We start from the raw sequence: 15,376 nt of genomic DNA, 5'->3' as shown, positions 1-15,376 counted from the left end.
TTGATTTCAACTAAAATTAAATTTTTGGTGTTTTTTCATATGCTGAATCTAACCATGTTGTTAGATTTTGGATATCAGACCATACTAGGTAAATTAAATGTCCCATTTCAAATTTTTAAGATCTTTGATCACATTTATATTGTGTCAGAAACCTATATTATGTCAAAAATTTGATCACAATCCAAATTCAGACAGTATCAAGCTTGAATATTGTGTCCAAACTTGCCCAAACTGTTCCGGGTTCGACCTCTGCGGTTGTATCAGGCTGCGCTCGGCAAAGCATTTTATTTTGAACTTTAGGGTTGATGGGGCTGAATAAAAGGGGAAAGGGGGGGGGGGGGGGGGGGGGGGGGGGTTTGCCTGACATGACTGTGAATTTATACATCCCACACAGCCAAAAGGACACCCCACTTTGATTCGCATTTTACTCGTTCGTAAAAAGACCAAGGAATGACCATTTATTTATAACCAAGTCAACCCTTGGGGTTTGCACATGCATTTTGATTTGCACTAAGAATTTCATGGGTTGTTTACACTTTTGCTCTCAGACATCAAAGAGAAATGAAATTTAATTTAATTTTGTAAACTATGGGTTACCATTTGACTCTTTGCTACCTTCATGACCTTAATTATCAATAAAAAATGAAACGTTTTTAAAGTTGGTATTGAAAAATTTCTGGATCCGCCCCTGTCAATGATAACGGTACCGGGATCAAAATGTTTGCAAGTCAATCATCTACCTAACCTAAGACAGTGGTGTAAAAACACAAAATGAGAATATTTGAAAGAGGCTCACAATAGTGAAAAGTAAGAGATATTGAAGTTTTATTGGTTGTAATATATGATCATATATTTTATAACTTTATTTCATCTGAAATAACAAAGGGAATTTCTAGTCTTCAATAAAAAAAATTGCTGTCAGATATTCGCAGGATAAAATTTCAATTATGGCTTTAAAGACTATTAATTTCATGCATGCTCAATTATTTCGACAAAGTTTACAGATGAAAATTTACAATAAAACACAGAAAAGGAGTTGCTGCTGCCATCACAAATACCTTAAAAAGAAAGGGATTTGTGATTGTTTTTGTCAACGAATTTTACAGAGTTTATTTATAAGAGAGCAACAAACTTGACACATTTGGTGAAACGAGTTACAGTGTGAGATGAACTTATTTAGTTTGATATCGTGTTTATTCTGAGCTCTAGAGAACATTTGAAGGCATTTGGTAATTTTACATGTAATTATTTATTATTGCCTAAAGTATTGCTACGCAAAAGTTGATGTAAGAAAAGATATTGAACATTGTTTACCTCGTAAAACGTATAAAATCGCACCTTGCAGTTTTATCAAAGGTTCATTTAAATTATACAAAATCTGAAACTTGCAACAACTGTATAATTGATTACATAAACTAACATGTTCATGTACACATTGATATATACTCACATAAGTTCCCTAGTGATCAATTCAGGCTCATTGGAGACTATATTGTGTAATGTGTCGACAAAAAAGATATTTTAACATAATGTTATTTATTACATTTAACATATCTGACTTCAATATTTAGTTTGTTGAAACCTGTGCTCTATGTTTTCTAGGACTAAATTTGGTTGAAATCAAGATCATTTTGTCAAATTTTACCAAAATCTCAACTATTAGCCAACTCATAATAAAAAAATCTTGACAAAAATAGTTTTCCTTCTTTTACTTAAGTGTCTTTTCATCAACTTTAGATATTTTTTCACTTGAAACAATGGGCTTAGTATTTGGGCCAAATACTGCCCTTACCAAACTTACTCCTTTACTTGAATGTTCCTTAGGTTACCTAGTTTAAAATTGTATTCAGTGTTTGATCCATCTGTTATGAGAATTGTGCGACTTTTACATTATTTTGACTGAAGTACCACAATGACTTACTGTGACACATAATTTAATTCCTCGTTTATACAGCGTAGCAATCTTGTTGGCATTATAAATCTCAAATTTGGCCCAAAATTTAGTGAAATTTCAAAAGTAACCACACGTGTTCTTAAATTTACCATAACATTACTAAAGTATAATTTTCTCAGAAAATAGAAACAAATATCACATATGACAATTTACCATGGCAACAAACCATGATGAAATAACTACATGCATATTTTGTAACGTTTCTTGATTTCCCTTGTTTTGTATCAAAATTTTTTGATTATATTTTGAATTTGAAACAAAAATAGCAACTTTATATTTGATGGGAATATGTAAATTGCTACAAGAAAGCTCTTCTTAAATTATTTTGTTGAAATTTTCCTATAGCTAATTAATACTTCATCCAAGGAAGTATGGTTGGACAACTGCATAAAATCATCAATTTTCTACTTTTTCATGAAATATTATATATATATATAGTAGTTATGAGACATTTTAAATCTTGTCCATACAATTCATTTATATTTCTTTATTTTATGCATTTTCTAATGAGAAATTTGAAGTAGTTCTCAAGACTTTATTTTGTCAAGGAAAAAGTAGTTCACTATGTAGCAAAGAGAATATACATTGAATATTTTTTTGAGGGAAAAAGTAGTTCACTTTGTAGCAAAAAGAATATTCATTGAAAAAACATAGCTGGTTACTGGTATGCATTAAAGAACATTAAAAAGATACAGTGTAAAAAGATAGTATGTATAAAGTACACATTGAATGATAAGGATCATAGAAATACAGATTTTTGTATAAGAAACTTTAATTCTTCTACATCAGAGTTACTAAGACTAAAGAAAAAGATGGATGAATATAACCGATCCTCTTCAAAACATGATCATGTATTGAGAGAGTTACAGACTAGAGAATCAGATCTAATGGAAGTGTTAAATGCTAAAGATTCTCAGCTAGCAGTCTTGAGAATAAGGTTAGAGGAAGCAGATAAAAACTTGCAAAGTAGCAAAAAAGAAATGGATAGACTTCAAGGTGAAAAATCAAGGTAATTATACCAGTTGTAGGATTAACTTGTATAGACTTTAAACTTCCACTGACAATAATGTGCCTTATATTTTGTAACCGTAATTATGAATTTCTCAATGGTTTTATTTAACAAGTTAGAAAGACAAACATATTATTTTGACATTGGCAGGCAGGGACATTGTTCCATATATGCAGAAAACAAACTATATTGAAAAACATAAAATACATGTAACAATGTAAAGTTACCTGAAGACAATCCTTTGGGTCCCTGGTGTTAAGTTTGTAATTTCCCCCCTCCAACCAATTAACCTGGTTATAAATAGAGAAAAGGGTAAAAAGATAGTAATTGTCTAATATCTTGAAAAACCATAATAAGAATATTAATCTGAATCTAAAATATTCTATTCCCATAAATGATCCTCACAACAATTTCCTATATACTGGTAAAAAAAGTTGTATTATAGTATAGTATGCCTACCAGCAATCTGGACAGTTTGAGTTTAAAAGTATATATACAAAATGTATACACAATATGAATAAAAGTATATTTTTCTGGAGTGGGGAGGGAGGGGGGATGATGTTAATCACACAGAAATCAAGTGAAAACTATAACCAAAAGACAAGTAGTAGGCACCATACAGTCTTCAACAAAAGAGTGGTGTTTATACAATATGACAAACTCTGAATCACCTTGAGTCTATAAAAGCTGTGAGTAAATCAAACAGAATCAAAGTACTGAACATCGGATGACCGCAAGTTCTGGTGGATGGTCACAAGCACTTGTCTCAGAAAAAAAAATCATATCTTTATACCTGAAAGTTAGGTTAAGGTACATAGATATATTTTTTCCTGAGACAAGTTCCTGTGTGGATGATGAATAAGTGACAGAGAATTCAACCTCACCGTAATAATTATTATATTGTAGTGATATAATCATTTGATATCAGTATACTCTGGTTTGTTGTTATATATTATATTAATATTTGTGTAACAGTTATATATATAGCATATCATCTTAATAACTTTACAGGCAAATTTTCATCCATTTATATATCATTCTATTCTACTATTCTAATGATAGTGCAGTGCAAGTGCATGGTGGACACTCTTCTGTAATAATTCGTTTTTCTAATAGATTGGATTTGAGTAGGCATTCATATTTTCCCGCTTTTGCTGCAAAACTTTCTCGAGATATTCTTCCGCATGCATTAACACAAAATTTTCGGTATTCATGATTTGTTATTGATATATATATTTCTCACGACAAAACATTTTCATATCATTTATCTATGTTCTTAAAATTATTTTCATGAATATTTATTGATGAAATTAATATATAACACGCGATAAGGAATGTTATTTTGCACTCGATAATATCTGCGTAAGTATAGAAATACGTACGGTTATCAATCAAAAACGCAAGGAAATTCTGCGGTAACATAACACCGGTACAACCTCTCAAGGTCACATCCGATGTAAAAATCAAAGATAACATCACAGCGTCCACTATATGCAGAAAACAAACTAGGTTATGTGAAGACAATCATTAGGGTATCTGATGTAAAGTTTGTGAACTTTGTTCCTACATTCAGTTTTTACCAAAGACTACTCAAAGGAGATAATTTTACATATTATAGCATTTTTGTCTTGCCTTGACGGAGTAAAAAAGCGAGATATAGGTATGCTGTTTCCGGCGTCAGCGGTGGTGTCAACAATGTATTAGTTTGTGATTAGGTCTAGTTTATGGGGAACCACTAGTGGTAGGTGAATGATATTTGGTATGCAGTTGTATTAGCATTGGCACATCTCATTTGCATGGAGATTATTTGGCACTGCCCCCTCAGTCATGGTATATTGACTTTGAAACTTTTGCTTAGTTTACATGTATTAGTTTGTGATTAGGTCAGTTTATGGGGAACCACTAGTGGTAGGTCAATGATAATTGGTATGCAGTTGTATAAGCATTGGCATATCTCATTTCCATGGAGGTTATTTGGCCCTGCCCCCTCAGTCATGGTCTATTGACTTTGAAACTTTTGCTTAGTTTACATGTATTATTTTGTGATTATGTCAGTTTAAGATGAACCACTAATGTTAATTCAATGATATTTGGTATGCAAATGTATTGGCATTTGCAAATTTCATTTCCATGAAGATTATATAGCCCCATCTCCTAATCATGATTCATTGACTTTGAAACTTTCACATAGTTTACAAGTTAATGTTTGTGTTTAGGTTTGTTTAAAGGGAACAATATATGTCAGTGGTATTTGGTATGCAGTTGTATTATCATTTGCACAGTTCATTTCCATGGAGATTGTCTAACCCTGTACCTTACTGCCATGGTTTGTTGACTTTGAATATTTACATAACTTACATGTTAAAGTAAAAGGCCAAGTCAGCTTTTCTCATCACTTTGCGTCCGTCGTCGTTAACTTTTATAAAAATCTTCTCCTCTAAAACTACTGGACCAAATTTAATCAAACTTGGCCACAATCATCATTGGGGTATTTAGTTTAAAAAATTTGTCCGATGAACCAGCCCACCAACCAAGATGGCCGCCATGGCTAAAAATAGAACATAGGGGTAAAATGTAGATTTTGGCTTATATCTCTGAAACCAAAGCATTTAGAGCAAATCTGACATGGGGTAAAATTGTTCATCAGGTAAAGATCTATTCCCTGAAATTTTCAGACAAATCAGACAACCCATTTTTTGGTTGCTGCCCATGAACTGGTAATTTTAAGAAAATTTTGCAGGTTTTGGTTATTATCTTGAATATTATTATAGATAGAGATAAACTGTAAACAGCAATAATGTACAGCAAAGTAAGATCTACAAATAAGTCAAACATGACCAAAATGGTCAATTGACCCCTTAAGGAGTTATTGCCCTTTATAGTCAATAAAAGTCATGAAAACGCTTTGATGAAATTTTTTCAAATTTAGATATGTTGTTTCCTGTGACTAAATGAAGGTCAGGTTCAATTTTCACAATTTTAGCTTTTCACCTTGAGGAGTTATCGCCCTTTTTAATATCCAAAAGTTGTATTTATAATGTGATTGAGTTATTTCTCTTTGTACAGAAATTATTAATTATATGTATAAAGTTTGATTACACTGTTTTTAAATAATTTTCTCCTGTTATCAGATTATGACAAAGCATATGGTAAATGTCTTATCTCACAATTATAATTGGAGTGACAGATTTTTTTGAAAATTCTCTGTTTCCTAAGTGCTGATTATTATAAGCTATATAGGACTGTATAAATATAGTAAGAAATTTACTGGTCATTTTTAGAAATTTTGTAGATAATTAATTCTCCCAAAACCATATATATTCTTACCCCCCACCCTTCTTCAATTTGAGAATGTGTTTTTATCTTGTAAACGGTCGAGATCCCCACCCCTAAACCATATATATTCTTGTATGGGACAATAAAACAAATCAAATGAAATATAGGGGAAGTCCATGGGGGTCACCCCACCCCCTTCTTTTTGAAAACTTGTAAATGGTCAAGATCCCCAGCCCGAAACCATATATATTCTTGTATGGGACAATAAAACAAATCATATGAAATAAAAGGCGAGACTCCTGGGGTCACCCCCACCTCCTCCTGTTTGAGAACTTGTAAATGGTCGATATCCCCACCCCATAACCATATATATTCTTGTATAGGACAATAAAACAAATCATATGAAATATAGGGGAAGTCCACGGGGTAACCCCCACCCCCCTTCTTTTTGAAAACTTGTAAACGGTCAAGATCCCCACCCCGAAACCATATATATTCTTGTATGGGACAATAAAAGAAATCAAATGAAATATAGGGGAAGTCCACAGGGGTAACCCCACCCCCCTTCCTTTTGAAAACTTGTAAAGGGTCGAGATCCCCACCCCTAAACCATATAATCATTTTATGGTACATAAAAACATTTTTGTCAGGAAATTATTCTTATCAAGAGTAATATGAAACTGTAAATTTGCATGGGGTTGTCTGTAAATTATGTAAGTTTTTGATTACAGGCAGTTGTGGTCAGTATGGTCATCTCACGATCAGGGTCAAGATTAATTACAAGTATGATTGTTTAATGATATCTAACTGACCAATGAGGATTAGGTACATGTGATCTCTTGACATTAGTCATTATTCTCGCAATTTCACTGAATGCTAGCGGACGCCATTTTTGTTTTCTCAAGAAAAGTGAAGATTTTAAATTTCCCACCCACCTCCTCCCTTGATTCTTTAACAGATATATATTTATATGTATTATTTTTTAAATTAAAAATTTTGAATGATTTCAATCTTTGATTGTACAATATTTGTTTGTTTATACATTTTGTAGTTTGTTTATTGAGGGTGGCGGTATTTATTCCCCACCTTTGCAAATTATTGTCATTTATTCAGTTTTGGTTTATTACATAATTGTTCATAACAGTCAGTTGTATTATGTTTTTATGGTTTCTGAATAAATGACCTTTATCGCAAATCTTGTGTTAGATATTTTGCAAATGAACTCAAATCCTTGGAGTATTTCCTTCTCACGTCATCAGTTAAAAAGAAAAATTTGGCTGACAAAAATATTCTTGTATGGGACAATAAAACAAATCAAATGAAATTTAGGGGAAGTCCCCTGGGGTAACACCCACCCCCCTTCTTTTTGAAAACTTGTAAACGGTCAAGATCTCCACCCTGAAACCATATATATTCTTGTATGGGACAATAAAACAAATCAAATGAAATAAAAGGTGAGTCCCCTGGGGTCACCCCCACCCCCCTCCTGTTTAAGAACTTGTAAACGGTCGAGATCCCCACCCCTAAACCATATATATTCTTTTATGAGACAAAAAACAAATCACATGAAATAAAGGATGAGTCCCCTGGGGATCACACACTCACCCACCCCCCCTTATGAGAACTTGTAAACGATCGCGATCCCCACCCCTAAACCATATATATTCCTGTTCATCATTTCAAGAAGATTTGAATGACATACAGGGTCAATCCATAGGCGTCACTTATGCATATCACAAACCAAATTGTATTGGACTTTGCCCAATGTCAGGTGACCATGGGAATGGCGAATTATGGGAGCTTTGTTTGGGAGACTTCGTAACAGCATCCTGTTACAATTATTTCTTGTTACTGATAAGTTTTGTAGATTTTGAAAAGACATTGTATTAATGATAAATAAAATTTTGGATTTTTTTCTTCTTTTCTTTGGTAAATTGTTTGAAGAATTTTGTGGCAAGTTTGTTTGTTATTCTGTAAAAATTAATTTTCTGAATGCTATATATTTTTATACGACCGCAAAAATTAAAAATTTTTTGGTCGTATATTGGTATGACGTTGGCGTCGTCGTCGTCGTCGTCGTCGTCGTCGTCGTCGTCCGGCGTCGTCCGGCGTCGTCCGAAGACACATTGGTTTTCGCACTCTAACTTTAGTTTAAGTGAATGGATCTCCATGAAATTTCACCATAAGGTTCAATACCACAAAAGGAAGGTTGGGATTGATTTTGGGGGTTATGGTACCAACAGTTAAGGAATTAGGGGCCAAAAAGGGGCCAAAAATAAGCATTTTTGTAACTTTCAGACAATAACTTGTGTGTAAGTGTATGGATCTCTCTGACATTGTACCACAAGGTTCCATATCACAAAGGGAAGGCTGTAATTAATTTGGGGGGTAATTGCCTCAAAATTTTAGGAATTAGGGGCCAAAAAAGGGGCAAAAAACAAGCATTTTTCTAGTTTCATGACAATAACTTGTGTGTAAGTGTTTGGATATTTCTGAAATTGTACTACAAGGTTCCATATCACAAAGGGAAAGCTGGAATTGAGTTTGGGGGTAATTGCCCAAAACGTTTAGGAATTGGGGGCCAAAAAGGGGCCAAAAATAAGCATTTTTCTAGTTTCCAGACAATAACTTGTGTTCAAGTGTATGGATCTCTCTGAAATTGTACTGCAAGGTACCATACCACAAAGGGAAGGCTGGGATTGAGTTTGGGGGTGATGAATCATAAGGGGGTTCAAAAAATTTGGGGGGGGATTTTTTTTTTTTTTTTTTTTCTTTTTTTCCTTTTTTTTTTCTTTTAAAATTTTCCATTTTAAGTTGGTTATTTCTGATTTATATTTAAAAGCAAATAATAATGATATGGTAGGAGATACACACCAAACAGGATGTGTAAATTATTATATAATAAGTATTGTGCAATAGCAAGAAATTTTCAATTGCACAGTATTGCACAATAGCAAGAAATCTTCAATTGCACAGTATTGCGCAATAGCAAGAAATCTTCAATTTAACAGTATTGCGCAATAGCAAGAAATATCCAATAGCACAATATTGCGCAATAGCAAGAAATTGTCAATTGTACAGTATTGCGCAATAGCAAGAAATATTCAATTGCACAGTATTGTGCAAAAGAAGATACTTCGTATAAATTGCTTATTTCTTGATCAATTTCAATGGGGTTTTATTCTTGAATTCTTGGGGTTCATTAATATGCTGAATCTAACCGTGTATTAAGTTTTTGGATTTTGGGCCCCGTTTTTAAATTGGTCCACATTGAGGTCCAAAGGGTCCAAAATTAAACTTTGTTTGATTTCATCAAAAATTGAATTATTGGGGTTCTTTGATATGCCGAATCTAACCGTGTATTTAGATTTTTAATTTTGGGTCCCGTTTTTTAAATTTGTCTACATTAAGGTCCAAAGGGTCCAAAATTAAACTTAGTTTGATTTTAACAAAAATTGAATTCTTAGGGTTCTTTGATATGCTAAATCTAAACATGTGTTTAGATTTTTGATTATGGGCCCAGTTTTCAAGTTGGTCCAAGTTGGGGTCCAAAATTAAACTTTGTTTGATTTCAACAAAAATTGAATATATGGGGTTCTTTGATATGCTGAATCTAAACATGTATTTAGATTTTAGATTTTTGGCCCAGTTTTCAAGTTGGTCCAAATTGGGGTCCAAAATTAAACTTTGTTTGATTTCAACAAAAATTGAATATATGGGGTTCTTTGATATGCTGAATCTTACCATGTATTTAGATTTTTTATTTGTGGGCCCGCTATCAAATTGGTTCATATTGAGGTCAAAAGGGTCCAAAATTAAACTTTGTTTGATTTCATCAAAAATTGAATTATTGGGGTTCTTTGATATGCCAAATCTAACCGTATATTTAGATTTTTAATTTTGGGTCCTGTTTTTTAAATTGGTCTACATTAAGGTCCAAAGGGTCCAAAATTAAACTTAGTTTGATTTTCACAAAAATTGAATTTTTGGGGTTCTTTGATATGCTGAATCTAAACATGTGTTTAGATTTTTGATTATGGGACCAGTTTTCAAGTTGGTCCAAGTTGGGGTCCAAAATTAAACTTTGTTTGATTTCAACAAAAATTGAATATATGGGGTTCTTTGATATGCTGAATCTAAACATGTATTTAGATTTTAGATTTTTGGCCCAGTTTTCAAGTTGGTCCAAATTGGGGTCCAAAATTAAACTTTGTTTGATTTCAAAAAAAATTGAATATATGGGGTTCTTTGATATGCTGAATCTTACCATGTATTTAGATTTTTTATTTGTGGGCCCGCTATCAAATTGGTTCATATGGAGGTCAAAAGGGTCCAAAATTAAACTTTGTTTGATTTCATCAAAAATTGAATTATTGGGGTTCTTTGATATGCCAAATCTAACTGTTTTTAGATTTTTAATTTTGGGTCCCGTTTTTTAAATTTGTCTACATTAAGGTCCAAAGGGTCCAAAATTAAACTTAGTTTGATTTTAACAAAAATTGAATTCTTCGGGTACTTTGATATGCTGAATCTAAACATGTGTTTAGATTTTTGATTATGGGACCAGTTTTCAAGTTTGTCCAAGTTGGGGTCCAAAATTAAACTTTGTTTGATTTCAACAAAAATTGAATATATGGGGTTCTTTGATATGCTGAATCTAACCATGTATTTTGATTTTGGACATTGGACCATAATAGGTAAATTAAAAAAATTGAAGTTCTTAGACCACATTCTTTCTGTGTCAGAAACCTATGCTGTGTCAAATATTTAATTACAATCCAAATTCAGAGCTGTATCAAGCTTGAATGTTGTGTCCATACTTGCCCCAACTGTTCAGGGTTCGACCTCTGCGGTCGTATCAAGCTGCGCCCAGCGAAGCATTTTATTTTTTTATGAAGTGAACTACTTTAAAAACTAAGCTTGTATTGTCTATTAATAAACTTATGTTTAGATTTCTGATTTTGGGCCCAGTTTTCAAGTTGGTCCAAATCAGGGTCCAAAATTAAACTGTGTTTGATTTCAACATAAAATGAATATATATAGGGTTCTTTGAAATGCTTAATCTAAACCTGTATTTCTTTTCATTATTAATAAGATAATACCACATTGAGGTCCAAAGAGTCCTAAATTAAACTTTTGTTTAATTTCATCACAAATTGAATTCTTTGGTTCTTTGATATGCTGATTCTAACAATGTTTGAGTGTTAAATTATATCTAATTTTAGAGAACTTAGTCATATCTTGTTGTTGTTATTATATTATTGATTATAATTTGAAAAATTGCATCATATCTTATTTTAGAGAACTATTTATCCAGTTTGAGTTATTTCCCTTTGCACAGAAAATATTATGGATAAAATTAAACTGTGTTTCATTTCAACATAAATTAAATATATATAGGATTCTTTCCAATGCTGAATCTAAACCTGTATTTAAATATTAGATTTTTGGGCCCAGTTTTCAAGTTGGTCCAAATCAGGGTCCAAAATTAAACTTTGTTTGATTCAACAAAAATTGAATTTATGGGGTTCTTTGAAATGCTGAATCTAACCATGTATTGAGAGATTTTGGATTGTGGGCTCCTTTATCAAATTGGTCCACATTGAGGTCCAAAGGGTCTTAAATTAAACTTTTGTCTGATTTCATCAAAAATTGAATTCTTGGGGTTCTTTGATATGCTGATTCTAATATGTTCTTTGATTTTGGATATTGGACCATAATAGGTAAATGTAAAATTTCAAATATTTCAGTTCTTTGACCACATTCATTTTGATTTTGATTTGATTTTTGATTTTTGGTGTTTAAACGCCACTTTTAAGCACCGCTTTTGGGCTATTTCGTGGTGGCCAGTTTTTATTGGTGGAGGAAGCCGGAAAAAAACCACCGACCTCACATTCATTTTGTGTCACAAACCTATGCTGTGTCAAATATTCAATCACAATCCAAATTCAGAGCTGTTTTAAGCTTAAATGTAGTGTCCATACTTGCTCATAACTGTTCAGGGTTCGACCTCTGCAGGAAAATCCAGTTTGCTGTCACTCTGACAGCCTCTTGTTGGTTATTATCTTGAATATTATTATAGATAGAGATAAACTGTAAACAGCAATAATGTTCAGCAAAGTTAGATCTACAAATTAGTCAACATGGCCAAAATGGTCAATTGACCCCTTAAGGAGTTATTGCCCTTGATAGTCAATTTTTAACATTTTTTTTAAAATTTTTGTGATCTTTTACAAAAATCTTCTCCTCTAAAACTACTTAGATAAATTTAACCAAACGTGTCCACAATCATCATTAGGGTATCTAGTTTAAAAAATGTGTCCGATGACCCCACCTACCAACCAACATGGCCGACATGGCTAAAAATAGAACAAAGAGGTAAAATGCAAGTTTTGTCTATTATATTTTGAACCGTTTTAAATATAGAAAATCTGAAAGGAGCAAAAATGTTCAGAATAATGAGCTCTACCAATTGTCCATTTACGTCAAAACTGTTAGACAAATTCTTACAGGAGTTATTGCCCATAAATGACAAATTTTACTATTTTTTTAATTTTTGCCTATTATCATGAAAACTATGATATTTAGAGAGAAACATTTTTTTTCTGTTATGCCTTATATTATTTATATTATAATAGATAAATAAACACTTTAAATCACAAAAATGATCAGCAAGGCAAGATCTATTAAAAAGTCAAATTTTGCGGATATAGTTAGTAGACTGTCACTCTTCATAGGAGTGATTGCCCTTAAATGAGGATTTTTTTTACCCTCTTTTGTGTTTTGGGCAAAAGCTAAAGAAGATAGAGAGAAACTAAACAGACTAAAAGATCAGTAATACAAGATCAACAAAATAGAGATTTTTGTCATGAAGTCTTATTCTTGTCTACAATGTTGGAGAGTGTCCTTTGTTTGATATGCACATAGACCAAGGTGAGCGACACAGGCTCTTTAGAGCCTCTAGTTTAATTTCAACATTTGCATTATCAAAATAACAAATAGGCGAGACATATCTCTGTGTTAACAGTTATTCCTACTATTTTGAAAACTATAAAAGACAGAGACTGTAAACAGCAATATGAGTTCTACAAAAACAAAATGAAAAACAATATTTCACTGTATAATAACATCACCATTGTCCACTACATTCCAGAAACAAACTATATTAAAAAAACAAAAGAAATTTACATATTTCACATATTGTACCATAACATAAGTTTCCTCAGATTGATTTACTGAAAACCTTACAGAATTGTTGGAATTGGTGAAGATAACAAACTTTTATTAGTCCCCTACCGACGAAGTCGAAAGGGACTTTAGGTTTGCACTCCGTCCGTCTGTCTGTCTGTCCATCTGTCAGTCCGGCAAATCAGTTTTCCAGACTTTTTTTCTTCATGCTTGAAGATATTGATTTGATATATGGTTTATTGATTTCTCATGACAAGTTACAGGTCCAGTTCAATTTTCAGGATTTTAGCTTTTCTCTTTGTTCAGTTAAAGCCCTTTCCCTAGAAATAAATTTTTGATGAAATACTTATTAATTAGTAGATTTCTGTTCAAAGGGAAATAACTAATTTTTTAAAAGACAAAATGACATTTTGGATTTTTTTCCTTTTCTTTGGTAAATTGTTTAAAGAATTTAGTGGTAGGTTTGTTTGTCATTCTTGAAGATATTGATTTGATAATTAGTATATAGTTTTATCATGACAAGTTACAGATCAAGTTGGAATTTTGTTCCAGTCTGATAATTTTGTGCAGAGTTATGGTCTTTGGACATAGAAAAAATTCACTTAAATAATCAGTTTTCAACAGTTTTTTTCGTCATGCTTGAAGATTTTGACTTGATATTTTTATGTAGTTTACACCATGACAAGTTCTAGATCAAGTTAGAATTTCATTCCATTACAATGAATTTGTAACCAGTAGGGGACTATGTATTGCCATGCAATACTCACAGAATGCTTGTTTAAAAAAAGATTCTGATATTTTATTCCAGAGTTAAAGAACTTTGACATTCAGATAATATTATTCATAGGTCAAATTCCTACAAACTTTACACTGTTGTAAGAATTGGTGAATGTAGATTCCCTTTTGATTTTTGAACAAATTTCTTGTTTGTCATTCCAGAGTAATAAAACTTTTAGCAGTTATATTTGAAACAATATTTATAAGCCTAAGAGTATCCTCAGCCAAGTGTTTCAACAGAGCCATTATATTTGCTTCTGATTAAATGCCTTCTAAATATCCCATTTTATTCTTGCAACAGTTTCATTAGACACAATAAAGGCACATCATGTGCATTGTTGCATCTGTCTTTTTTTATTTGTGTGAAAGAAATCCTTAGGGTATATGATCTAAAGTTTGTGATTTTCTTATCTCTGTTCCATTAATATTTCTACAAAAATCATGAAAACTATTAAAGAAGATTGTCAGTGGAATATTTCATTTGAATTTAGTCTTTGATTTATCTAGATAGACTTTACCCTGCAAACATAAAACCCCTTTTAAAAGAGGCTTTACGATGGAAACTCTATACAAAAATTTTATTCGTTCCGTATTGTTATTTTCCCTTTTGGGACAATGATGTTCCTTTTGCCTCCTCTTATGGTCCACATTAAGGTCCAAAGTATCCAAAATTAAACTTAGTTTGATTTTAACAAAAATTGAATTCTTGCAGTTCTTTCTTATGCTGATTATAAGCATATATCTAGATTTTTAACCAGATTTTCGAAGTAAAAATCGGTTATTGATTTGGCAATGAGGGCTGCGAGCGGGCGGCTGCCAAACAGTGACTGTTCATTTACATGAAAACGCTTTGAAGACATTTTTTCAAATTTAGATATGTTGTTTCCTGTGACTAAGTGAAGGTCGTTCAATTTTCACGATTTTAACTTTTCTCGTTAGTCAGTTATAGCCCTTCTCCAAGAATTCAAATTTTGATGAATTAATCCATTTCTGTACGAAGGGAAATAAGTCATTTTTTAAAGATTTTTAAAAGACATTGTATTAATGATAAATGACATTTTGGATTTTTATTTTCTTTTCTTTGGTAAATTGTTTGAATAATTTTGTGGTAGGTTTGTTTGTTATTCTGTATAAAATAATTGTATGAGTGTGCGTTAATTTGAATTTTTACT

At 32.1% G+C, this 15,376-nt stretch overlaps 1 protein-coding gene and 1 long non-coding RNA gene across 3 annotated transcripts in view; one reads left to right on the top strand and one right to left on the bottom strand.

Moving 5' to 3' along the window:
- The window catches only part of LOC127699025 (uncharacterized), an 87,135-nt gene extending 75,980 nt beyond the window's left edge, over positions 1-11,155 (bottom strand). Inside the window, exon 1 of the long non-coding RNA XR_007981015.1 lies at positions 10,989-11,155. This is a non-coding gene — a long non-coding RNA (uncharacterized LOC127699025). The remainder of the gene's footprint in view (positions 1-10,988) is intronic.
- Positions 1-15,376, top strand: part of LOC127698938 (golgin subfamily A member 5-like) — a 324,899-nt gene that overhangs the window by 96,742 nt on the left and 212,781 nt on the right. For both annotated transcript variants that reach the window (XM_052202700.1, XM_052202699.1), the window contains exon 4: positions 2,744-2,963. In XM_052202700.1, the coding sequence (XP_052058660.1) occupies positions 2,744-2,963 (220 nt within the window). The remainder of the gene's footprint in view (positions 1-2,743; positions 2,964-15,376) is intronic.

The sequence above is a fragment of the Mytilus californianus genome, unplaced genomic scaffold (assembly GCF_021869535.1).
Source record: "Mytilus californianus isolate M0D057914Y unplaced genomic scaffold, xbMytCali1.0.p SCAF_4, whole genome shotgun sequence".
NCBI classification, from domain to species: Eukaryota; Metazoa; Mollusca; class Bivalvia; order Mytilida; family Mytilidae; genus Mytilus; species Mytilus californianus.
This window is presented reverse-complemented; position numbering and strand designations above follow the sequence as displayed.